A 25,973-nucleotide genomic window follows, 5' to 3' on the forward strand; every position below is an offset into this window, starting at 1 on the left:
AAGTGACACAGCGCGCACGTACCGTATGAGGCAGGTGACGGCCAGCAGCAGCAGCAGCAGGCCCAGCGCGCCCAGCCCCGCGCCCAGTACCGTATGAGGGCCAGTCACATAGGGCGCACGTACCGTATGAGGCAGGTGACGGCCAGCAGCAGCAGCAGCAGGCCCAGCGCGCCCAGCCCCGCGCCCAGTACCGTATGAGGGCAAGTGACACAGGGCGCACGTACCGTATGAGGCAGGTGACGGCCAGCAGCAGCAGCAGCAGGCCCAGCGCGCCCAGCCCCGCGCCCAGTACCGTATGAGGGCAAGTGACACAGCGCGCACGTACCGTATGAGGCAGGTGACGGCCAGCAGCAGCAGCAGCAGGCCCAGCGCGCCCAGCCCCGCGCCCAGTACCGTATGAGGGCAAGTGACACAGCGCGCACGTACCGTATGAGGCAGGTGACGGCCAGCAGCAGCAGCAGCAGGCCCAGCGCGCCCAGCCCCGCGCCCAGTACCGTATGAGGGCAAGTGACACAGCGCGCACGTACCGTATGAGGCAGGTGACGGCCAGCAGCAGCAGCAGCAGGCCCAGCGCGCCCAGCCCCGCGCCCAGTACCGTATGAGGGCAAGTGACACAGCGCGCACGTACCGTATGAGGCAGGTGACGGCCAGCAGCAGCAGCAGCAGGCCCAGCGCGCCCAGCCCCGCGCCCAGTACCGTATGAGGGCAAGTGACACAGCGCGCACGTACCGTATGAGGCAGGTGACGGCCAGCAGCAGCAGCAGCAGGCCCAGCGCGCCCAGCCCCGCGCCCAGTACCGTATGAGGGCAAGTGACACAGCGCGCACGTACCGTATGAGGCAGGTGACGGCCAGCAGCAGCAGCAGCAGGCCCAGCGCGCCCAGCCCCGCGCCCAGTACCGTATGAGGGCAAGTGACACAGCGCGCACGTACCGTATGAGGCAGGTGACGGCCAGCAGCAGCAGCAGCAGGCCCAGCGCGCCCAGCCCCGCGCCCAGTACCGTATGAGGGCCAGTCACATAGGGCGCACGTACCGTATGAGGCAGGTGACGGCCAGCAGCAGCAGCAGCAGGCCCAGCGCGCCCAGCCCCGCGCCCAGTACCGTATGAGGGCAAGTGACACAGCGCGCACGTACCGTATGAGGCAGGTGACGGCCAGCAGCAGCAGCAGCAGGCCCAGCGCGCCCAGCCCCGCGCCCAGTACCGTATGAGGGCAAGTGACACAGCGCGCACGTACCGTATGAGGCAGGTGACGGCCAGCAGCAGCAGCAGCAGGCCCAGCGCGCCCAGCCCCGCGCCCTGTACCGTATGAGGGCAAGTGACACAGCGCGCACGTACCGTATGAGGCAGGTGACGGCCAGCAGCAGCAGCAGCAGGCCCAGCGCGCCCAGCCCCGCGCCCAGTACCGTATGAGGGCAAGTGACACAGCGCGCACGTACCGTATGAGGCAGGTGACGGCCAGCAGCAGCAGCAGCAGGCCCAGCGCGCCCAGCCCCGCGCCCAGTACCGTATGAGGGCAAGTGACACAGCGCGCACGTACCGTATGAGGCAGGTGACGGCCAGCAGCAGCAGCAGCAGGCCCAGCGCGCCCAGCCCCGCGCCCAGTACCGTATGAGGGCAAGTGACACAGCGCGCACGTACCGTATGAGGCAGGTGACGGCCAGCAGCAGCAGCAGCAGGCCCAGCGCGCCCAGCCCCGCGCCCAGTACCGTATGAGGGCAAGTGACACAGCGCGCACGTACCGTATGAGGCAGGTGACGGCCAGCAGCAGCAGCAGCAGGCCCAGCGCGCCCAGCCCCGCGCCCAGTACCGTATGAGGGCAAGTGACACAGCGCGCACGTACCGTATGAGGCAGGTGACGGCCAGCAGCAGCAGCAGCAGGCCCAGCGCGCCCAGCCCCGCGCCCAGTACCGTATGAGGGCAAGTGACACAGCGCGCACGTACCGTATGAGGCAGGTGACGGCCAGCAGCAGCAGCAGCAGGCCCAGCGCGCCCAGCCCCGCGCCCAGTACCGTATGAGGGCAAGTGACACAGCGCGCACGTACCGTATGAGGCAGGTGACGGCCAGCAGCAGCAGCAGCAGGCCCAGCGCGCCCAGCCCCGCGCCCAGTACCGTATGAGGGCAAGTGACACAGCGCGCACGTACCGTATGAGGCAGGTGACGGCCAGCAGCAGCAGCAGCAGGCCCAGCGCGCCCAGCCCCGCGCCCAGTACCGTATGAGGGCAAGTGACACAGCGCGCACGTACCGTATGAGGCAGGTGACGGCCAGCAGCAGCAGCAGCAGGCCCAGCGCGCCCAGCCCCGCGCCCAGTACCGTATGAGGGCAAGTGACACAGCGCGCACGTACCGTATGAGGCAGGTGACGGCCAGCAGCAGCAGCAGCAGGCCCAGCGCGCCCAGCCCCGCGCCCAGTACCGTATGAGGGCAAGTGACACAGCGCGCACGTACCGTATGAGGCAGGTGACGGCCAGCAGCAGCAGCAGCAGGCCCAGCGCGCCCAGCCCCGCGCCCAGTACCGTATGAGGGCCAGTCACATAGGGCGCACGTACCGTATGAGGCAGGTGACGGCCAGCAGCAGCAGCAGCAGGCCCAGCGCGCCCAGCCCCGCGCCCAGTACCGTATGAGGGCAAGTGACACAGCGCGCACGTACCGTATGAGGCAGGTGACGGCCAGCAGCAGCAGCAGCAGGCCCAGCGCGCCCAGCCCCGCGCCCAGTACCGTATGAGGGCAAGTGACACAGCGCGCACGTACCGTATGAGGCAGGTGACGGCCAGCAGCAGCAGCAGCAGGCCCAGCGCGCCGAGCCCCGCGCCCAGTCCCGTATGAGGGCAAGCGACACAGCGCGCACGTACCGTATGAGGCAGGTGACGGCCAGCAGCAGCAGCAGCAGGCCCAGCGCGCCCAGCCCCGCGCCCAGTACCGTATGAGGGCCAGTCACATAGGGCGCACGTACCGTATGAGGCAGGTGACGGCCAGCAGCAGCAGCAGCAGGCCCAGCGCGCCCAGCCCCGCGCCCAGTACCGTATGAGGGCAAGTGACACAGCGCGCACGTACCGTATGAGGCAGGTGACGGCCAGCAGCAGCAGCAGCAGGCCCAGCGCGCCCAGCCCCGCGCCCAGTACCGTATGAGGGCAAGTGACACAGCGCGCACGTACCGTATGAGGCAGGTGACGGCCAGCAGCAGCAGCAGCAGGCCCAGCGCGCCCAGCCCCGCGCCCAGTACCGTATGAGGGCAAGTGACACAGCGCGCACGTACCGTATGAGGCAGGTGACGGCCAGCAGCAGCAGCAGCAGGCCCAGCGCGCCCAGCCCCGCGCCCAGTACCGTATGAGGGCAAGTGACACAGCGCGCACGTACCGTATGAGGCAGGTGACGGCCAGCAGCAGCAGCAGCAGGCCCAGCGCGCCCAGCCCCGCGCCCAGTACCGTATGAGGGCCAGTCACATAGGGCGCACGTACCGTATGAGGCAGGTGACGGCCAGCAGCAGCAGCAGCAGGCCCAGCGCGCCCAGCCCCGCGCCCAGTACCGTATGAGGGCCAGTGACACAGCGCGCACGTACCGTATGAGGCAGGTGACGGCCAGCAGCAGCAGCAGGCCCAGCGCGCCCAGCCCCGCGCCCAGTACCGTATGAGGGCAAGTGACACAGCGCGCACGTACCGTATGAGGCAGGTGACGGCCAGCAGCAGCAGCAGCAGGACCAGCGCGCCCAGCCCCGCGCCCAGTACCGTATGAGGGCCAGTCACATAGGGCGCACGTACCGTATGAGGCAGGTGACGGCCAGCAGCAGCAGCAGCAGGCCCAGCGCGCCCAGCCCCGCGCCCAGTACCGTATGAGGGCCAGTCACATAGGGCGCACGTACCGTATGAGGCAGGTGACGGCCAGCAGCAGCAGCAGCAGGCCCAGCGCGCCCAGCCCCGCGCCCAGTACCGTATGAGGGCAAGTGACACAGCGCGCACGTACCGTATGAGGCAGGTGACGGCCAGCAGCAGCAGCAGCAGGACCAGCGCGCCCAGCCCCGCGCCCAGTACCGTATGAGGGCCAGTCACATAGGGCGCACGTACCGTATGAGGCAGGTGACGGCCAGCAGCAGCAGCAGCAGGCCCAGCGCGCCCAGCCCCGCGCCCAGTACCGTATGAGGGCCAGTCACATAGGGCGCACGTACCGTATGAGGCAGGTGACGGCCAGCAGCAGCAGCAGCAGGCCCAGCGCGCCCAGCCCCGCGCCCAGCACCAGCCGCGCCACGGGCGGCACGCGGGTGGCCAACCGCAGCATGGACGACACCGACTCCGGCAGCTCGTCGATACCCTGCGACAGTGGTAACGGAGATCAAATAGTAATAATAATAATAATCAGCTTTAATAGGTTTCTCAGCCTACAGCCCTAACCCCCGGCCGTTCGATCTCCCTGCCGGGGCGTATTCCTCCACCCGCTTATATTTATATATGTAAGTATAAGTAAATTTACTATATTATTTATATAAGTAGTTATTATAATATATGTATCTATTATGTATTTATGTATTGGGCGGGCGGAGTGACATTCAGTAAGATAATAAATAATAATAATATCTTTATTCATGAAATCTGTTTACAATATAAGTTACACTGAGTCTTCCCAATAAGTTATCGTAGATACTTGTTGTGGGAATGACTCGCAACTTCCCAAGTCTTTAAGTAAGATTTCATACAAACGGCAACAATATGACACGATTTTATAAAAAATACACAATTTTGTTAGTAATTAAACAAATAAACGACTCACACTCAACCCCCCCCCCCCCCCCCACCCCCCAACTAGGATTAACTCCTGTGTTGGGGGTTCAGAAAAACACTCTCTTTACAGAGTTTGTTATAACATATGTTTCTTTTTATAATCATTTTTGAATATCATATCAAAAATTGACCGCTCCAGCGGGGATCGAACCCGCGTCTCCGACTGACCGTGTCGGCGCTCTAGCCAATTAAGCTATGGAACGATGTACCCGCTAGAGCGAAATTCTTGATATGATGATTTTCATATTTGGTTTAAGCGAACCGTGGCGATCCCCGCTGGAGCGGTCAATTTTTGATATGATATTCAAAAATGTTTAGAATTCCTAATGTGTGGGTAACACAAAAATAAAATCGTACATATTTGTATAATTTTTGTTTTAGTCATTGCTACAATCCTATCTTACATCGCAATATTAAAAGTCATCCGAAGATTGAAAATATACACAAGAACCGCACAGGTACACCGGCAGTAGCAAACACAACACCCGTCTGGTCCGAGTATCCTCCCGTTTCAACGGGCAACCTTTACACCCTATTCCATCGCACCCCCAAAAATAAATAAATAAACGCCCCCTAATAACTAATTAAACGGCCCCCTGGGTGGGGATTTTAACTGTGTCGGGGTCCGGAAACACAATATCCATCCACAATCGATAATTTTGTATCGAAAAAAAAAATTGCTACATCTGCCGACTGTTACCTATAACACAAGCATTAAGTGTTTACTGTAGGAGCAGACGACCGTGCGTGTATGTCTTAGACAATTATTTATTATTTAATTACCAGTTGTACCCTGTAAATATCAGTCTGCTAGATACTACAGAGGCACTGTATTTAGGATTTAAGATGCTTAAGTATGGCAACACTGACCTCCTCGAACCACAGTATGGGAAAGATGATGTCCGGGAAGTTGGCAACTTGCTTAATGTCAACGACTTGAGAAACCGCTAAGTTGATTTGTATGCGGGCTCGGGCACGCATCGCTGTGCCCATTTCCTGAAACAAATATTTTTCTTTTATACAACTAGGTCGGCAAACAAGCGTAACGTTCACCTGATCGTTAGCACACCCACCCCCAATATCCGTAACAGCTCTGGTCACCTTACTCACCACAGCAACACAACACTGCTTAAAAGAAGTATCATTTAGTTGTGATCTTCTGTAATGTCGAGGTACTTTCTCATTCAGTATATATTATATATCTATACTAACACTATAAAGCTGAAGAGTTTGTTTGTTTGTTTGCAGAACCACTTCTTGAGGTTGGCGCGTTCAAACTTAGTATTGTTTTGTTTGTGTGTAGTTAGCATTGCTTTGTAGTATTAAACTAATAATAATTAATCCCTAAGAGCATAAGTTGTTGTTACGCGTAATCAAGGAGAGGATACTGGTTTCTGTAACATAGTGTAGGAGTCAGAGTAATATTTTTATGGTATGTATTATAATTGTGTCCAGTAAAGATTATAAATAATTGTGTTTGCTCGCAAACGAAAAAAAAACCGACTTCAATTACATCGACGAGTAAATACAACGTAGATCAACGACAAAATAGTCAAGTAACTACGCGTTATCAAAGATTACTCAAAAAGTAGTTATCAGATCTCAATAAAATTTATATGTGACTACATGACAAACATCAGCTTTCGATTAAAATTATTAAAATCGGTACACCCAGTAAAAAGTTATAGCGGATTTTCAAGAGTTTCCCTCGATTTCTCTGAGATCCCATCATCAGATCCTGGTTTCCTTATCATGGTATCAAACTACAGATATTCCCTTGTAACGTTGTGCTGGAACGTTACTCTAATAAATAAGATCTTGTAGTAAAGGTTAAGTTTTTTTCACTTTATTTTTATCATGCTTCTACTTGTGGCGCCATCTATCGGCATGTTTCAACACTTCGTGACTATTGGTGTTTCATATCGGCGTTTTTCTCTAACGGACTTGATAGATGCCGCTGATGTTTTTTGGTAATTATTGATCTTTCTTTAATAAAATCAATTTAATTGTAATTAGAAATTCTAAATTTAATATTCCTGTCTACTCCTTAAATTATAAAATAATTTGGTGTCTAAATTTAAACTTAATAATTTATAAAAATACAGACTATGCTTAACGCATACTTTGCTTTTTCATACTTGACTTTTGCTTGTCAATATTCCCTTGCTCGCGTGTCTTTGCTTCTTTTTCTTTGCACTTCGTTGCCGCCGAACCTCGAGACCTAACCTCGACCCTAACTCGGCTTAAATCCCGCTGGGGTAAGTTCTCATGATATCTATTATAATTACATATTGCTGGTGTTCTTAACTTAACGAGATAATTGTAATTATTTATTATTTTGCTAATTGTGACACTGGTTTCTGAATTGTTCTTTTTCTGACTCGGAACTTTCTTCGTTCCAGGATTTATTTTTACTTTAAGATTTATATCTTTAATTATACTTTGCTACAAATCGAGTCACTGCCCTCGATTAATAACGGGCTGACTGATTACCGGCATTTACACCGGTGGAGATCTCCGCCGGTCATCGGACGAAGACGGAACTGAAGACCATCATCGCCGGGAATTAGTCAGGCCAGTGTCCTTCCATATTACTTCTAAGGTACGTTGTCGCGGCGTGGGCCAGCTAAGGAAATAAAGGCTGAAAATCAGGTGCCTAACGCGCCTGATTCCGAACCTACCCCCTATTTTCTGACCGCGTGCTATTAAAATTTATAACTTTAAAAACTAGTATATTATTCTATTTCTACAACTACCAAACCCACAAAGCGCGGCACCCTTTCCAACAAAAAAAGAATTATCAAAATCGGTACATCCAGTAGAAAGTTATTGCGGATTTTCGAGAGTTTCCCTCGATTTCTCTGGGATTCCATCATCAGATCCTAGTTTCGTTATCATGGTACCAAACTAGGGATATCCTCTTTCCAACAAAAAAAGAATTATCAAAATCGGTACATCCAGTAGAAAGTTATGCGGTATAATACAACGTAGGTCGACGAAAAAAGCGTCAAGTAAAATCGCATTATTAGATATAACTCGAAAAGTAGTTGTTAGATCTCAAATAAATTTAAATGGGACCAATTGGCACACAAAACCTTTCGATTAAAATAAAATTTGTCGAAATCGGTCCACACGGGCAAAAGTTCTGATGTAACATACATAAAAAAAAAAAAAAATACAGTCGAATTGAGAACCTCCTCCTTTTTTGGAAGTCGGTTAAAAAGAAGAATCTGCTAACGACCTATTTAAGTGCTTTTAAAACCTTACATTAGCTTATAATAAGTATAATTTTTATGGATCGAAATCTAGACTTGAGAAGGTAGTTTCTTTTTTTGTTACCTTTTTAGGTATTGGAAGTACTGAAATAATTTGATATCTACTTCACTTCACGGGTTATTCAGACGATTCGTAGGCCATAAAACATCACGATATGCCGAATAGTAACTAGAAATTTTAACTGTGACTGTATCACCTTTTATTATTATGTAGTGTATAGTTTTAAAGAATTATACGTAATTAATAGTTTTTTAAATTACATAGTGTATAATACTCCAGCGTATATGACGTATATACCATAATAATGTATGGTATGTATAATTTGATGTAATGTGCATATACTGTGTATAATATTATAGTATACTTACGGGTTGAATATCGATGTACAGTCTGTGTGCCTCGGGGTCCGGGGGGGAGACGCCCTCCACCGCCTCCCGGAGACGAGGGTCGGCGAGGTAGAAGTGGGGGAACGACAGCATTATGGGGGAATCTGGGAAACAACGGACATATATAATGGTAACAGAATCCTTGATTACAATTTTACTGAATATAGTCGACATACACACACAGACACACACACACACAGATACTTCATCCTATTGCAGTCCACTGCTGGACATAGGCCTTCACTAGTTCGCGCCAAAAATCGCGTGAACTCATGTGTGTTGCCCATAGTCACCACGCTGGGCAGGCGGGTTGGTGACCGCAGGGCTGGCTTTGACGCACCGAAGACGCGCTGCCCGTCTTCGGCCTGTGTATTTCAAAGCCATCGGTTGGATGGTTATCCCGCCATCGATCGGCTTTTTAAGTTCCAAGGTGGTAGTGGAACTGTGTTATCCCTTAGTCGCCTCTCACGACACCCACGGGAAGAGAGGTGGTAGCTATATTCTTTACTGCCGTAATCACACAGCAAAGTCGACATAAACACATACGACATAATTCAGTATATAATGGAGCAGAGAGCAGGATCACTGTACACTGCGCCAAGGGACTAGTCAAACTAATCACCTGGTTTCAACATATCTGCATATATTATATTTACTTACCATATTGACACAGAGATACGTTGAAGAGTCCGTTCGGAGAACAGGGAGCTCCAGCGGGACAGTAGCATTTATTGTGTTCGTCATTAGCGAAGACGTCTTCTGGGGGTGTGAACCTGTAGCCCTCGACGCCGGCCGAAGACTCCACATCTTTTAAGTATCTATAATGTAATTAAGTTGAATATAGTACTTTTAACAAGGATACAGGAAGTCCTCGCTTGATATGGGAAGTTGCTGAAGTTGGTGAAGGCGTGACGAGAGCGTTACGAAAAATGTAATCGGGCGAGACGAACGGAAGTTGAGAGGGAGATAAGATTTAGTGAAAATAGAAAGAGAGAGAGCACTTTCGTTCTTTTTCTACCTGTACTTCTTTTCTGCTCTTATGTACCTATTTTCATGTGATCCCGTTTAAATTTAAAATTATCTTAAAATGATGATTAAAATGATCTAACTTAGATGATCTTACTTACTAACAAGTTTTAGTTATTCCTAACAATGTGTATTTAACTGACCATTTTTTCAATATTCACGTTGATTATGATTTCATTTCATTACTTTTCAATGTTAAAACATCAATGAATAAACATTATGTTTATTGAAAATATTTTTCTTAATTGTACTGTTGGCGTGCCTATTATTAAAAATCATAACCTTTGTATCAATGATTGTACTGCCATAAGTATATTTATTAGTTGATATGAACCTTGTAGCTCTAATACAAGTTTAGATATGTTTTGCTATTGATATACCTATAATTTGTTTTGAAACTGAGACTATCATTGTTACCTCTTTTTAAAATTTGTCTAAAATAATTATTAAATAAATTATTTATATATTTCTATTTTTCATATAAATTTGACGCGCAAGTAACGGTCTACTTATGTTGGAATGCAAAAGAAAAGTTAGATTACAATGGTTTGATCTATTTACCGGTTTTTCGTAAATCCGACTGGATCCAGACCGGATTGACAACGAAACCGAATTGCAATCCTTAATTGTGGTACAAGGAAAACTTTTTTTACAGTTTTTCCTACTTCTATAAGAAGCCTTATACCTGATACAAATTAAACAAAAAATTAAACAATCTGATTATCCTCATAACGAATACATCACTCCTTGATGCGTTTATAACAACACGGCCATTATATAACCATTAGTGGATATTAACCCAAATATTTAAAACATATTATGAAACTTTAAGTGATATTAAATTATCTTTATTTCTAGAAAAATTGTTGTGAAATGTTATTGGTGTGATGTAAGACTAGGCGATTGGGTCGTTTTCACTAGCTTCTATACCTCGCAAGATGATCTTTTATAGCCTATCTTTTGTAATTTTTTTCATCATTATTACAGCCTATACACTCCACTGTTGGATATAGGCCTCCACAAGTTTACGCCAAAAATAACGTGAACTCATGTGTTTTGCCCATAGTCACCACGCTGGGCAGGCGGGTTGGTGACCGCAGTACTGGCTTTGTCGCACCGAAGACGCTGCTGCCCGTCTTCTGCCTCTGTATTTCAAAGCCAGCAGTTGGATGGTTATCCCGCCACCGGTCGGCTTTTTAAATTCCAAGGTGGTAGCGGAACTGTGTTATCCCTTAGTCGCCTCTTACGACACCCACGGGAAGAGAGGGGGTGGCTATATTCTTTAGTAGTACTGTAGCCACACAGTACACACATCTTTTGTAATAAACAAGCTTTTTAACGCAGAATGTTTTATTTGAAACAGAGATAAGGGTATTAACATTGAACTAAAATGTTAAGTACTTGATTCAAACTGTAAACCTTCCACTGCTGGGCATAGGACTCTTTCTCCACTTAGGAGAAGGTTCGGAACTCAATCCACAATACAATAATTGTGTTCTCAAACAAGAAAAAAAGGGAATGTGCTTTAGACCACACGACTGAAGTAAAACTTCCTTAGCCATAGCCCTGTACTGTGTCTTAGATATACGAAACGTGACTGGCTATGAGAGAAAGAGAGAAAGAAAATGCGTGCTCGCACCTTTCTCTCTTGCTCTGTTCGCCTCGCCCGATCAAACTTTTCGTAACGCTCTCGTCACGCATTCACCAGCTGAAGTCAAGCTACGAGAAGTAAAACTTCTTTAAGCACTTAGAGAAGTTTTACTTCTCGTATCTTATCCTATTGTATTGTATATCACTGATCAAAGACGTAGCGAGCCTAACTCGCGCCCGGGGCACAATACGTTTTAAACGCCTCCCATTCGAAAACCCTATAATATTTCCAACAACTTTTTGTTTTGCGGAATATTTGGCGTCCCTTTGTGAGTAGAGTCCAGGACATGATACCCCTCCCCCTTGCCCCCCACTACCCTACTGTCATTGATTATGTCTTTCACGGTATTAAACTTGATATTTCCAGACAAAATATCGTCAACCTGGAATGTTTACAGCGACTTGTATCAACAAACATATCGTCAATGAGTTCATTGTTTAATTTCGTTTCGTAAACATTGGATCATTGCTGGAATTATCGAACCTTCCGTGAATAATGGTGATTGTTTATTAAATCGTCGACTTGCATTAAAATAAGTTCATAATACGATTTTGTAGGTAACTGGGTATGCAGTATGCTTTACGCCGGACTTTACGGGGAAGTGGTCAATCGTGAAATCCGTGTAATGTAATTTACGGCCTCTAACGAATAAACTAAAACTGCTTAAACGATTTTTTACAATTCTTTAATCAATTAAATGCTACTTTGTATATTTTCAACTAAGGTAAAGCACAACAGGAAATTTCCTGTTCAAAATATGGAGCAGCCCGACTGGGGTAGTACCTCGACCTTACAGAAGATCACAGCTAAATAGTACTGTTTTCAAGCAGTGCTGTGTTTCTGTGGGTAGGTGACCAGAGCTCCAAGAGAGAATTGGGGATAGGGTCGGCAACGCGTTTAGCGATGTTTCTTGTGTTACAGACGTCTTTAAGCTACGGTAATCGCTTACCATCAGGTGAGCAGTTCGCTTGTTTTCCGACCTAGTTGTATAAAAATAAAAATAAAACTTACCTCAGAGGTAGAAGTCTGCAAAGGTCCTTATCGTAAACAGCTAGGGTATCGTTTCTACTGATGTGAGGCGGGAAGATGGAACCATCGGACCCTGAGATGCTGTTACACTCATCAGTCGTCCAGTGAGGCAGGCGTTCCCTGTAATTGTAGCGCTCGTATAGGCCGTATTTCGTGATGTCCGATGCTCCACTGAACATGGTAACTTCTTCTGGTGATGTGCCGTTTTTCTGAAATTATAATAATTAATACTCTTTATTGTATTTTTTTTACTCAAGTGATTGAGTATTTGTGTTATTGAGAATATATTCCTTCAACTTTATACATACACATAATTCAAAGTTCAGACGTTGTTCTAACTTGCCAAGTTTCAAACAGGTGAATTTGAAATATATATATTAGATAGATTTTACTAAACAGCACAGCATGAAATATGAAGCGCTCCTTCAAATAGGGGGTTTTGTAGGTGTTCTGATCACGTCCTGCGTAAAAAAAACCCAAGCCCATTTTTCAAGTTGACTTTTTACTTGAAAAACTTGTTGACTTTCGTGTATATTAAATTATAGCATTATATATATATATATATATATATATATATATTATATATAATATATATAATATATATATATATTTTATATTATGAACAAATATTTCATATATATATATATATATATATATGAAATATTTGTTCATAATATAAAACTGTTATTATCACTTAAAATAAGCATCAAGCATTTGATTTTACCTTGAAACTCATTCAATTTTAAGTACAAAGGAGTTTTTTGTCAAAATTATGGTATAAAAAATGTTGACGATTTCTCAGTTATGTACATATGTTATGTCATCTGTTCCTAAAGTAAGCAACTTAATGCTTGTGTTGTAGGTAACAGTCGACTGTTATATAGCTACATTTTTTTTCCATAAACATACTTATAAATAATAATAAAAAAATATTTATATATTTATATGTGTATTATTTCGACTCGAGGTGGGAATCGAACCCACAAACCTCGGAGCAGAAAGCAGGGTCACTACGAACTGCGCCAACGGGCTAGTCAATTAATAAAGAGTTGGTTAATCTTTAAACCTTTTTAATATTTTAGTACGATCCCTTGCTCTGCAGTAGGGTTCGTTAAATAAATTAAAAAAAAACTCATGTAGGTCCCAAAAGACTAGTGATTTTACCACAGATTCAAAATGTAGATTCTGCAGAGTGGAATCAGCAAGAAACTCCGCAGTTACTCTTTTACCAAAACTGTCTAACATGTAAATTTTGTCATATTTTCTATGAATTGCAGCGCTGCTGAATCCACACACTTTTAAAATGAATTTTATCACGAACAGAATAATATGGTTTAAATATTAAATTAATTTTAATATAAGCTTTAAATTTATTTTCTGTCATTTGTAAAATAGTTTCTGGTATTTTGTCAGAGATTCGAATACCATAATCTAGAAAGGAGACGTTTACTTTGCGCAGTTAGAAACTGAGTTACAATTTTGTTATTTCTTCTCGGGACAGCGATTATCGAAATTTTTGTGAACATACGTACATAAAACTGTTATAAATGTATTGCGATGCATTTGCAAGTATCTGCTTTATTATCAATTTATTTTCTGGCATCTGTAAAATCGTTTATATAAAAACAACGTAGATACAAACTTACCCCATAAAAGAGACCAAATTCCTCATAGGGCAGTTTCTGTTCTTTGGGCACGACGTCCTTGGCCAGTTTTAGAAGAGGGTCTTCGTAACCCCATAGCAGTTGACCCACGGAAACCTCGACGAACGGTTTGATCTTGAGGATATCCATGATCGAAGCCATGGCGAGGCGGAGGAAGCGCGCAGCGTTCTTTGATTGTGATGTTGCGCTCTGTTGACATGGAATACGGAACAATTGGATGAAACGGTTTTTGTAATTTGAAAATTCTAACAATTATTACAATTCAATCAATCAATCATTACAGCCTATACAGTCCACTGCTGGACATAGGCCTCCACAAGTTTACGCCAAAAATAACGTGAACTCATGTGTTTTGCCCATAGTCACCACGCTGGGCAGGCGAGTTGGTGACCGCAGTCCTGGCTTTGTCGCACCGAAGACGCTGCTGCCCGTCTTCGGCCTGTGTATTTCAAAGCCAGCAGTTGGATGGTTATCCCGCCATCGATCGGCTTCTTAAGTTCCAAGGTGGTTGTGGAACCTTGTTATCCCTTAGTCGCCTCTTACAAAACCCACGGGAAGAGAGGGGGTGGCTAAATTCTTTAGTGCCGTAGCCACACAGCACATTATTACAATTATTTGCACAAATTTTAGACCTTTTCACGCTCTAAATGCTGTTTTACAAAACACTTCTGTCCCTGAACTGTTTCTTTAGAAGGTTTTCAGGCAGTATAAAAATGAATGGTGAAAGATTTTTGACGGATAGTACCAAGATTCAGCGATTCGTTATTAACATACTATTAAGGGCCAATTTCAGCGTATTCCGATAAATTTATCTAATGCACATAATTTAATAATATAGTTTATTAAATAAAACAGACCCTTAGAGGCTATTTCACCTCAGCCAATAAACTACAATGTTTAGATCTCCGAAGATACAATTTAGAAGTATTCAAGTGTTAAAGTAGAATCTGATGACGTAAGAGAACAATCTATGGACAGTTTTACCTCTCAGCTAGCTTTATTTATTTATTTTAAACTTTATTGAACAACAAATAAGAAATTAAATAAACAAGCAACATTAACAATAAAATTAGTAGAAAAATGTACAAAAGGCGGCCTTATTGCTAAAAAGCAATCTTCCAGGTAACCTTAGGGCAAAGGAGATGATATATTGAAGGTGTAGGTGTACAGTTTCATGATATAGAAAATAATGTGAAACAACTCAATAAATAGACATACATACATACATACATACATACGTACATACATACATACATACATACGTACATACATACATACATACATACATATTATATAGATTATTTATGTATGTCTATTTACTGAGTTATTCTTTATTTATGTTCTTTTATTGATTACTAGGTATGCCCGTAACTTCGTCTGTGTGAAATTTAACAAAAAAGTTCAGTTCGCAGAGTTATAAAATAAATAAATATCTAAAATAAAAGTAGCCTAAGTTAGGTACTCCTTATTACATTAGCTATCTGCCAGTGAATGTCCCGTCAAAATCGGTCCAGCCGTTTCAAAGATTAGCCGAAACAGAGAGACAGAAATTGTAAAAAATGTTATTTTGGTGTATGTACCGTGTAATCCATATGCATTTAGTCGAAAGCGGGTATTTTGACATTACAAACAGACACTGCTATTTTATTTATTTGTATAGATATCTTTTATTCCTTACAATTTGTCGTATTCTGGACGTTTGTGTGTCTATTCACATCATTCTGTGTTACTTGATCTTTTACAGCCTTCTGTTCAACAAACATCCTCTTTATGAATGTATGAAAGAATGGCCTTCACACACACCTCCAATAATAATCATAATTGTGTTTGCTCGCAAACGACAAAAAAAAAAACCACTTCAATTACATCGACAAGTAATACAACGTAGATCGACGAAAAAATAGTCAAGTAAATACGCGTTATCAAAGATTACTCAAAAAGTAGTTATCAGATCTCGATAAAGATCAGCCTTTGATTACATTAAAAATTATCAAAATCGGTACATCCAGTAAAAAGTTATGCGGTATAATACAACGTAGGTCGACGAAAAATGCGTCAAGGGAAAACGCATTATTAGATATAACTCGAAAAGTAGTTGTTAGATCTCAAATAAATTTAAATGGGACCAAATGACACACACCACCTTTCGATTAAAAAAAATTTGTCTAAATCGGTCCACCCAGTCAAAATTTCATACATACAAAAAAAAATACAGTCGAGTTGAGAACCTCCTCCTTTTTTGGAAATCGGTTAAAAATAAATAAATTTGAAGCGCGTTTGTTTGTCAATTAGAATGCCGTTGGCTACATCGATTTCACACAAGCGCGAAGGTCATATTGGATCAAATACAAGAAACATTCGAAACATTTTTATTTCAATATTTCGATTGATGTCAGACGTTAATCTTTTTACACACACTAGCTGTTGCACGCGACGTCGTTTGTTTCATATAATTTATTATACGTTTACATGTTATTATAATATGTTATATTTAGTTACATTTATTACGTCATACATATTATCTTTATCATATATATATATATATATATATATATATATATATATATATATATATATATATATATTTATTTTATTAAAGATTTTTGTTATAGTTAGGCAATCCCGTGAAAAATAAATGAAATTCCTTATTCGAGTGTATTTTTAACCGACTTTAAAAATGGGAAGAAAGGAGGTTTTTCAATTCGACAGTATATGTATATATTTTTATGTGTGTTCGCGGATAACTTCGTCGTTTATGAACCGATTTTGCTGATACTGATTGATGATGATTTTGCTGATGATGCATGAGGTAGGGCACAGCAGGAATGTCCTGCTCAAAATATGGAGCCCGACTGGGGTAGTACCTCGACCTTACAGAAGATCACAGCAAAATAATACTGTTTTCAAGCAGTATTGTGTTCCTGTTGGTGAGTAAGGTGACCAGAGCTCCTGGGGGGGATTGGGGATTGGGTCGGCAACGCACTTGCGATGCATCTGGTGTTGCAGGTGTCTATAAGCTACGGTAATCGCTTACCATCAGGTGAGCCGTACGCTTGTTTGCCGACCTAGTGACATAAAAAAAAAAACTTTTTTTGTTAAAAATGAGATATCCCAAGGGTACCATGATTATTAAACCAGAATCTGATTATGGCATCATAGAGAAATTGAGGAGAATCTTCGAAAATGATAGTGGCGTTTGTTAATTTTTTTTTTTGTCTACTTACGTTGTATTACTTGTCGATGTAATTGAAGTCGGGTTTTTTTTTTTTTTTTTTCAAGAAAACAATTATTATATGTTATGCTACCATATTTAATCAATATAGTCTTTACATCACATTTCATTGATGCTTGCTAGTATTGTTCGTAGCGTGATGACTATCACCTGGAAAATAACTACTTGGAATTGACATCCAAACAGTCGCTCCTTATAAAAACTAAACCCTGGCCTATCAGGTCTAAACTACAATGATCCTGGAGGCTAAACGTATCCTGGTCAGGAAAGCCTGGATAGACAAATCATAGCTTCAAGACCCCATATCCAGACAGACCATCGACATAGGAGTAAATCTTAGTGGCGGGCGTTTAGGGTGAGCCATTACTTCTTCATTAGACAACGCTGCACATATAAATATGCATTGTGTCACAGTGTAACACTTTATAACCAATATTACTGATAATCAATAATAGATCTTATAGCATAGTGATAAAGATTATATTCAAATGATATCAGCAAGTTCATTGAACTATTTGATTAGTTCTTTGAGCACGTATGTGCTAGGCGAAGATATTTTGTACGGTGACCATACTTTTTGGAATTATTAACGAATCCGAGGTAATTGAGGTAGGGCGCAGCAGGATATTTCCTGCTCGAGATCTGAACCGACTGTGGAAGTACATCGACCTTACAGAAAGAAGATCACAGTTTAAGAATACTGCTTTCAAGTAGTTTTGTGTTCCTGTTGGTGAGTAAGGTGATTGTCGAGAGTAGGGTCGGCAACGCGCTTGCATTGATTCTGGTGTCGCAGGCGTCTGTAGGCTAACAAGCCTAGTCGTATAAAAAAGCCGTTAGCACAGTTGATAGTGACAAGGATCGTGGGCTTGAAAGCACTTTTGAATTGTCATTTTCAGTCAGAATCAGCAAAACAGTCGGCAGTTATTTTTTTAATAGAAAACTGTGTTTATTATAAATTTTGTCAAATCTTGCATGAAGCACAGCGCCACAAAATTCACAAATGTTATCAGTAATAATTATATTGAAATTTTTAGCTAATAAATTCTAATTAAAATAATCTTTTAATTTTCTAGCGATTGTGAAATCGTTTGTGGAATTTTGTTTTCACCATAACACCAAAAGTATAGTCATTTATCAACAGGTTCTATAATAATATTTTATAAAGTACCATAAACCCATGGCTACCATAGCACGTTGGTATTAAAACGTGTTCGTATGAATGAGTAATGAGTCCGACAATGTTTTAATACCAACTTATGGGTTATTCAAATCCGTTACACTCGTGGGTCGTGGGTTCGAATCCGTGACGAGAAAATCTTAAGTAGTTTTACTATACGTTAGTTATATTCCCGCGCGGTTGAGTCACCACTTGAGGTTTTATAGTCTACATACATATATATAAAATAAAGGTACTCGTCGAGAATCGAATCTCGCACCAGCAACATGTACTTATTTATAAAATAAAAACGAGCGAGCCTTAGATCACAAGACTGAAGTAAAACTTCTGCACAATAGGCCTGCACTGTGTCTTAGATATACGAATCGTAACTGGCTATAAGGGAAAGAGAGAAAGAAAATGTGTGCTCGCACCTCTCTCTCTTGCTCCGTTCGCCTCGCCCGATCAAACTTTTCGTAACGCTCTCGTCACGCATCCACCAGAAAGACCACCGTAAAGAAGTTTTACTTCAATAAAGAGCATTTACTACTGTGGGTCGTTGAGGCGTTTAAATTAAACTAACTGACCGTAAATATATTGATAATAATTTTTGGCGTTTACTACTAGCCGAACGATATGAGCGTGTGGAGTGAAATCATGTGTAACAACGCAGAGTGACGCTGACAGCGACGCTTTACAGCGCTTTTAGCTAGACATACAGCTTTCTAGCGAGGTATAGGTATAACAGTGTACCAGCGTTTACCGCACCGATACAAATAGTAAGGGATAATTTATGTTTTCATTTTAAAGTTTTATTGTTTTATCATAAAGAATAACTTCCAGTCACGTGTTGGAGTTGACACACGCATTTTTGACGTGACAACGTCTAATAAATCGATGAAACGCAGGCTGCATGCACGAAATAGGATGTCTCATTGTCCCGTTACGCTCATTGTACGCTTGCGCCGCATCCATTCCTCTTCCACTCGATTGGCCTATGCTTCCGCGGAGATGTTTTGTTATGACGTTGTCACGCGACCGTAAACCAACTTTACAGACAACCACTTTTTTTTAAATTTCTTGTTATAATTTATAATTTAGTTTTAATTCATTTTATAAATTATAATTTTTAATATTATAATATATTTTTGACGACGCGTTGGCGCAGCGGTCACAGTACTGACTGTTGCGCTGGCGGTCACGGGTTCGATCCCCGCTCACGACAGATATTTGTATTGGCCATATAGATGTTTGTTGTGGTTTGAGCGTTTGTGCTTGTGTACTGTATGTGTTTCCGGACCCCCAACACAGGAGAAAAACCTACTGGGGGCCGTTGAGTGTGAAGCGTTTATTTAAATAAATAAATAAATAAATAATACCTTTTTTAAAATATCCGATTCGGTGCAGACGTTCGGAAGTTATTCGCGTACATACAATTCAGCGGTATTTTTTTTTTTTTTTATATAAAATTCATTTTAATATATTTATGGAACGGAAGGAAATCGACTAAGCTACCCTTGAAATACCATTCGATTTAATTATTTATCAATATTAATAAATAAATAATTATTTTTTTTGTCATTAAATTTTATTAATACACTAGCGACCTCTGTCCGTCTATACTTTTTTACACGAGAAGTAATCAACAACAGATTATAATTATACTATAACCCTCTCCGAAGCACGCTGCATCTTATGGTATAAGTAATAAAATAAAATTGGAGTGTCTGTTTGTAATATTAAAATAAACGATTTTTACTCAATGCATATGAATGTAACACGGTACATGGTACCTATATGTTAATATTTTATACAATTTTTGTCTGTCTGTCTGTTTATTCCAGCTTATCTCTGAAACGGCAGGACGGATTTTTACGGGACTTTCACTGGCAGATAGCTGATATAAAGGAATAACTTAGGATATTTTTATTTTAGAAATTTATTTATTTTATAACTCTGCGAACTGAACAATAACTTTTTTGTTAAATTCTACGCGGACGAAATCGCGGGCAAAGTTAGCAACCGAATAAAAAAACCGGTTCTAAATTTATTAGTATTGAAATATATATTTATATTATTTATTTTTATTCAATGAGGTGAAGTTTCCGTTTACTTAAATCGACAATGTGCCTTTTATGCCTTTTACCGCTCCCACTAGGATTAAATTTTAAAACTGATTATTATTTTTAAGCGCCTATGAGCTACAGTATTCGCTTACCATCAGGTGAGCCGTATGCTTGTTTGCCGACAAAATGAAAACTTCCCGAATCGGGTTGCTCCAGACACTGAGCAGGATATTTCCTGCTGTACCCGACCTCATTTAAATTGAAGAAGGTCACAGACTCTCTTCCTGGTCACCGGACCACCGATCGGAACGGCAACAATGAAAGCTGACAGACGTACACACAAATCATCTGGTGCGCAATGCCTGTCACACTCTGCTTGTTTGTATCGATTAGAGGTGAAAGTCGATAATTATTTTTAACGACACTAGGAAGTTGGTATTACCCGATTGGCGCAAAAATAGTTATGTTATCTGAGTGTACTCTTTGAGAAACAATAAGCTTATGGTATGAATACATCCATCAGCCTTAAATATTCTTTAATTGACATTGACCTCCCATAATGTCTGCTACTCGATCCGGTCCTGCGCCCTCTGAATCCAGCGGCTACCCGCTGTCTTCGGATTCATGACTCACGCCCTTTACCAAATTCCAGTCTAATTTTGTACCAAATTTACTCAAAATCTGTTTAATGGTTTCGTGTAAGTAAAACGGATAAACAGAAAGAGTTATGTTTTATAATATTAGCAATGTAATTAATATTGAATATTAAAAATGTTCAGTGATCAGAGTTTAAGACAGCACAATGCGCGCGTCGCATGTATGTAGGTCGATCACTTTCACTCGTCGAGGACTTGAACACTTTCGACTTTTATAAAATTTTGTGAATCGTACTTACGTATTATTTACTTTACGCGAATATCAGAAAATAATCTCAAGTGTGAGTCGGAGTGTAGTGTATTATAATATACTAGCTGACCCAGCAAACGTTGTTTTGCCATATATATTATGAAAATTTAGGGTTGTATGTATTTTTTGATGCTATATCATAATAAAATAAAAATAAAATAAATTATCAAAATATATATAAAAAAAATTTGGTGTGGAACTACCCTTAACATTAGGGGGATGAAAATTAGATGTTGTTCGATTCTCAGACCTACCCAATATGCACACAAAATTTCATGAGAATCGGTCAAGCCGTTTCGGAGGAGTTTAACTACAAACACGAGACTTTGACACGAGAATTTTATATATTAGATATCACAAAAATATACATATACAATTTTTTTTAACATACATAAGTGGCGTAGCGTGGTTTTTTGCCGTAAATTTACCGACGCTATCAATTTTTTTTACAAATTAATTTAACTCAATCATTGCAAGCAAAATTTCCATTACGTTCATCAACCGATTTGAATAAATTAGGAGGTTCCCAATTCGACTGTATTTTTTATGTGTGTTATATTGCGGACGCGGTTTGGAATTAGTTTTTTGTCAATTGAAAAAATCGAGATATTTTTTCCCCCTTTGGTGATTCACCCGGGGCCATGCGTATTTAATTGACTTGGACTACGATTAGATTTTGATTTTATTACTCGCCAAATGTAATTACGACGCCGCGTTGGCGCAACGGTCACAGCCATGGATTGTACCTGTTGCGCTGGCGGATGCGGGTTCGATCCCCGCACATGACAAACATTTGTATTGGCCATACAGGTGTTTGCCGTGGTCTGGGTGTTTGTGCAGTCCTAGTGGGTCTCCCCACCGTGCCTCGGAGAGCACGTTAAGCCGTCGGTCCCGGTTGTTATCATGTACACCTGATAGCATCGGAGCAGCGTGGCGGATTAAGCTCTGATCCTTCTCCTACATGGGGAAAGAGGCCTATGCCCAGTAGTGGGATATTACAGGCTGAAGAGCAATGTAATTTGAAGTCGTTTTTTTTGCATTTGATAACAAACACAATTATTCGAACGTCTTACTTTAAATTGAAAACTATATCACAAATTGGCTGTTTCAAAAAATACGAGTCGCCAGTATACCTTCGGTTTTATTCGCGTTAATTTGAGAAAAACATACTCTATAACCTTCTACGGTAAATGGCTATTTAAAACAAAATTAATTTTTCGATTCGAATTCGGTAGTAATATTACTAGGTACTTGAGATTAGCGCGTTTAAACAAATTTTTCAGTATTATAACATTAGTATAGATTCGTAGTTAAAGTTGTAACACCTTTCCATCGTCGTCGGTAAAACGAAGGTTTTTTTTTAAATTCTTGCTCTTGAACCGAGCGTTCGCAGCTTCCGTATTAAGAATTAAGATAATTTCCATGATACAGTGTTTTTTTTTAAAGTACTATTAACGGAGGTCAAAATCAAGGCTTACTAGTTTATACAGGAACCATATAATTTTGAGAGTGTATTTATTTTATTTGTTAAACAAGAAAAAAGGTCTCAGGTTCTATATCACACTATATGACGCATGAGTATAAATATATTTATTTATTTACTAGCCGTGCCCGCGACTTCGTCCGCGTGGAATTTAACAAAAAATTCATTTTTCAGTTCGCAGAGTTATAAAATAAATAAATTTCTAAAATAAAAGTAGCCTAAGTTACTCCTTAGTACATCAGCTATCTGCCAGATAAAATCTAGTCAAAATCGGTCCAGCCGTTTCAGAGATTAGCCGGAACAAACTAACAAACAGAGAGACAGACAGACAAAAATTGTAAAAAAAATAATTTGGTATATGTACCGTGTATACATACATCCATATTTATTTTATTTCTATAGATGTATAGATTAGGACAACTTACAAAACACACTAATATAGAGTTTACAAAAATGTTTACAGTAATTTGCTGAGTGTGTAATTCAAAGGTACCATGGCATTGTAAAGGACAGTTTCATCTGAGAAGTATTACTTTTATTAAAATATTATGAAAAATTACATTAATATAAATATCAAAATCTAAAACTTAAACTCCTACTGAGAAATCCTTGTATATAAGTACCATCACAAAAAGAAAAAGAGAAAAACAATTAATTGAAATTTTTTCAAGACATCTACGAGTATAGGCAATAACACCTCAACGACAGGAATAACATAGACAGACTTTATTCCCGTTTATATCGATTTTTCCTATCTTTTTTTAACCAACTTCAAAAAGGAGGAGGTTACTCAATTCGACCGTATATATATATATATATATATATATATATATATATATATATATATATATGTATATTCGGGGCTAACTTCGTCGTTTATGAACTGATTTTGATAATTCTTTTTTTGTTGTAAAGGACATATTCCAAGTGTCGTACCGTGATAAGGAAACCAGAATTTGATGATAGAATCCCAGAGAAATCGAGGGAAACCCTCGAAAATCGCAGTGACGACTATTGCGTTTGTTAATTTTTTTTTTCGTCTATTTACGTTGTATTTATACTTGTCGATGTAGTTCAAGTCGGTTTTTTTTTCGTTTGCGAGCAAACACAATTATTATCTATCTATCTGCTTATCATAGATACACTTTTGACACAAATCATATTTTTTGCATCACTAGGGTGACAAACAAAAATTTGTCGTTGTCTGGGCGTTTATGCTTGTGTGTTATATGCGTGTCCCGCAACACAGGAATAAACAGTAGTAGGAGTTGAACGCTGTTGAGTGTGAGCCGTTTATTTATTTATACATAAAGATCACAGCTAAACAATATTGTTTTCAAGCAGTATTGTATTCCTGTTGGTGAGTAAGGTGACCAGAGCTCCTGGGGGGATTGGGGATTTGGTCGGCAACGCGCTTGCGATGCTTCTGGTGTTACAGGCGTCTATAAGCTACGGTAAGCTCTTACCATCAGGTGAGCCGTACGCTTGTTTGCCGACCTAGTGATATAAAAAAAAAATGAAGGCGGTTGAAAATAAAAATTACAGGTATTGTATGGCTATAACCTCTCTAACTCTGTAATAACATATAAGGCAGAGACGTTCATTAATACGACGTGGTTCCTCCTGACAGATCCGAGATCCCATTCATTAATTGGGAACGAAAAATGAAGTTTGGCGCGGCGTAGACTGGTAGCACTGTCGGGCAGTTCGGTAAAGACGCCGAGACGTCTACGCGTTGCACGATTGAGAAGAAATTTGTGCCAATCAAATCATCAAAACGAAGATTATGGATTTATTAGAGATTATTATTATTTACTAAGATTATTTATTAGAGGCCTATGTCCAGCAGTGGACTGCAATAGGCTAAGCTGACTGACTGACTAACTGAAGATTATGGCAAGTACGACATTCTTTGCTCGATTATCCCACTGTTTGCCCACATGATCTGTGACGATGGTTAGAATAACGATGGTTAATACAAACATCGTAAATAACAGACCAATTATAATAAATATTTAATTGGTAGTAATTGATGGTTAATGATCAATATCGACATGTATGAATTACGTTTTTCATTATAATTATTTAGTTATAGTTTTTCTATTTTCGCATTTATTGGTTATTTTTATTCGTAGAATGAAAATTACTAATAACTAAATATAGCTTTATGCATTATTGGAAGTGTAAGTAAATTTTAGATCGGCAAACCAAGAAGCTTGAAAACAGTATTATTTAGCTGTAATGTTCTGTAAGGTCGAGGTACTTCCCCAGTCGGGCTGCTCCATATTTTGAGCAGGAAATTTCCAGCTTTGTCCTACCTTAGTCTACATAGATAATACGTAAAATACACACAATAATCTATACTAATATATGCGTATTTTAATCCTAACGTATAAATAAAGATTGCCCAATATTTAATGAGAATAAATATTTTTATTTGACTTTCTATCCTAGTGGTCATTCCGTGTTTCAGAGACCACGTTAAGCTGTCGGTCCCGGTTGTTATCATATAGTAGGATTAGTAGGGAATATATCCGCCAACCTGCAGTGGAGTAGCATGGTTAATTAAGGTCCAACTCTTCTCCTACATGAAGAAAGAAGGCTATACCGAGCAGTGGGATGTTAAAGCTGAATCTCGATTGTGATTTCTCAATATTTATAGAGAATAATTGTGTTTGCTCGCAAACGAAAAAAAAACCGACTTCAATTACATCGAAGAGTAATACAACGTAGATCGACGAAAAAGTAGTCAAGTAACTACGCGTTATCAAAGATTACTCAAAAAGTAGTCATCAGATCTCGATAAAATTTATATGCAACCACATGATAAACATCAGCTTTCGATTAAATCAAAAATTATCAAAATCGGTACACCCAGTAAAAAGTTATTGCGGATTTTCGAGAGTTTCCCTCGATTTCTCTGGGATCCCATCATCAGATCCTGGTTTCCTTATCATGGTACCAAACTAAGGATATCCTCTTTCCAACAAAAAAAGAATTATCAAAATTGGTACATCCAGTAGAAAGTTATGCAGGATAATACAACGTAGGTCGACGAAAAAAGCGTCAAGTAAAAACGCATTATTAGATATAACTCGAAAAGTAGTTGTTAGATCTCAAATAAATTTAAATGGGACCAGTTGACACACACCACCTTTTGATTAAAAAAAAATGCCGAAATCGGTCCACCCGGTCAAAAGTTCTGATGTAACATACATAAAAAAAATACAGTCGAATTGAGAAGCTCCTCCTTTTTTGGAAGTCGGTTAAAAAGATCACTTAGAGCCTAACATTATAACACGCAAAACCGTAATAAAACAGAAATTAC

General features: G+C 41.5%; 1 protein-coding gene across 1 annotated transcript in view; it reads right to left on the reverse strand.

Moving 5' to 3' along the window:
* The window catches only part of LOC123668238 (scavenger receptor class B member 1), a 75,612-nt gene that overhangs the window by 3,546 nt on the left and 46,093 nt on the right, over positions 1 to 25,973 (reverse strand). The window contains exons 5-10 of the mRNA XM_045602011.1: positions 13,785 to 13,991; positions 12,121 to 12,347; positions 9,093 to 9,250; positions 8,415 to 8,536; positions 5,641 to 5,766; positions 4,161 to 4,303 (exon numbers count right to left, since the gene is read on the reverse strand). Of these exons, the coding sequence (XP_045457967.1) occupies positions 4,161 to 4,303; positions 5,641 to 5,766; positions 8,415 to 8,536; positions 9,093 to 9,250; positions 12,121 to 12,347; positions 13,785 to 13,991 (983 nt within the window). The remainder of the gene's footprint in view (positions 1 to 4,160; positions 4,304 to 5,640; positions 5,767 to 8,414; positions 8,537 to 9,092; positions 9,251 to 12,120; positions 12,348 to 13,784; positions 13,992 to 25,973) is intronic.

This window comes from Melitaea cinxia, chromosome 30 (genome assembly GCF_905220565.1).
Source record: "Melitaea cinxia chromosome 30, ilMelCinx1.1, whole genome shotgun sequence".
NCBI lineage: Eukaryota > Metazoa > Arthropoda > Insecta > Lepidoptera > Nymphalidae > Melitaea > Melitaea cinxia.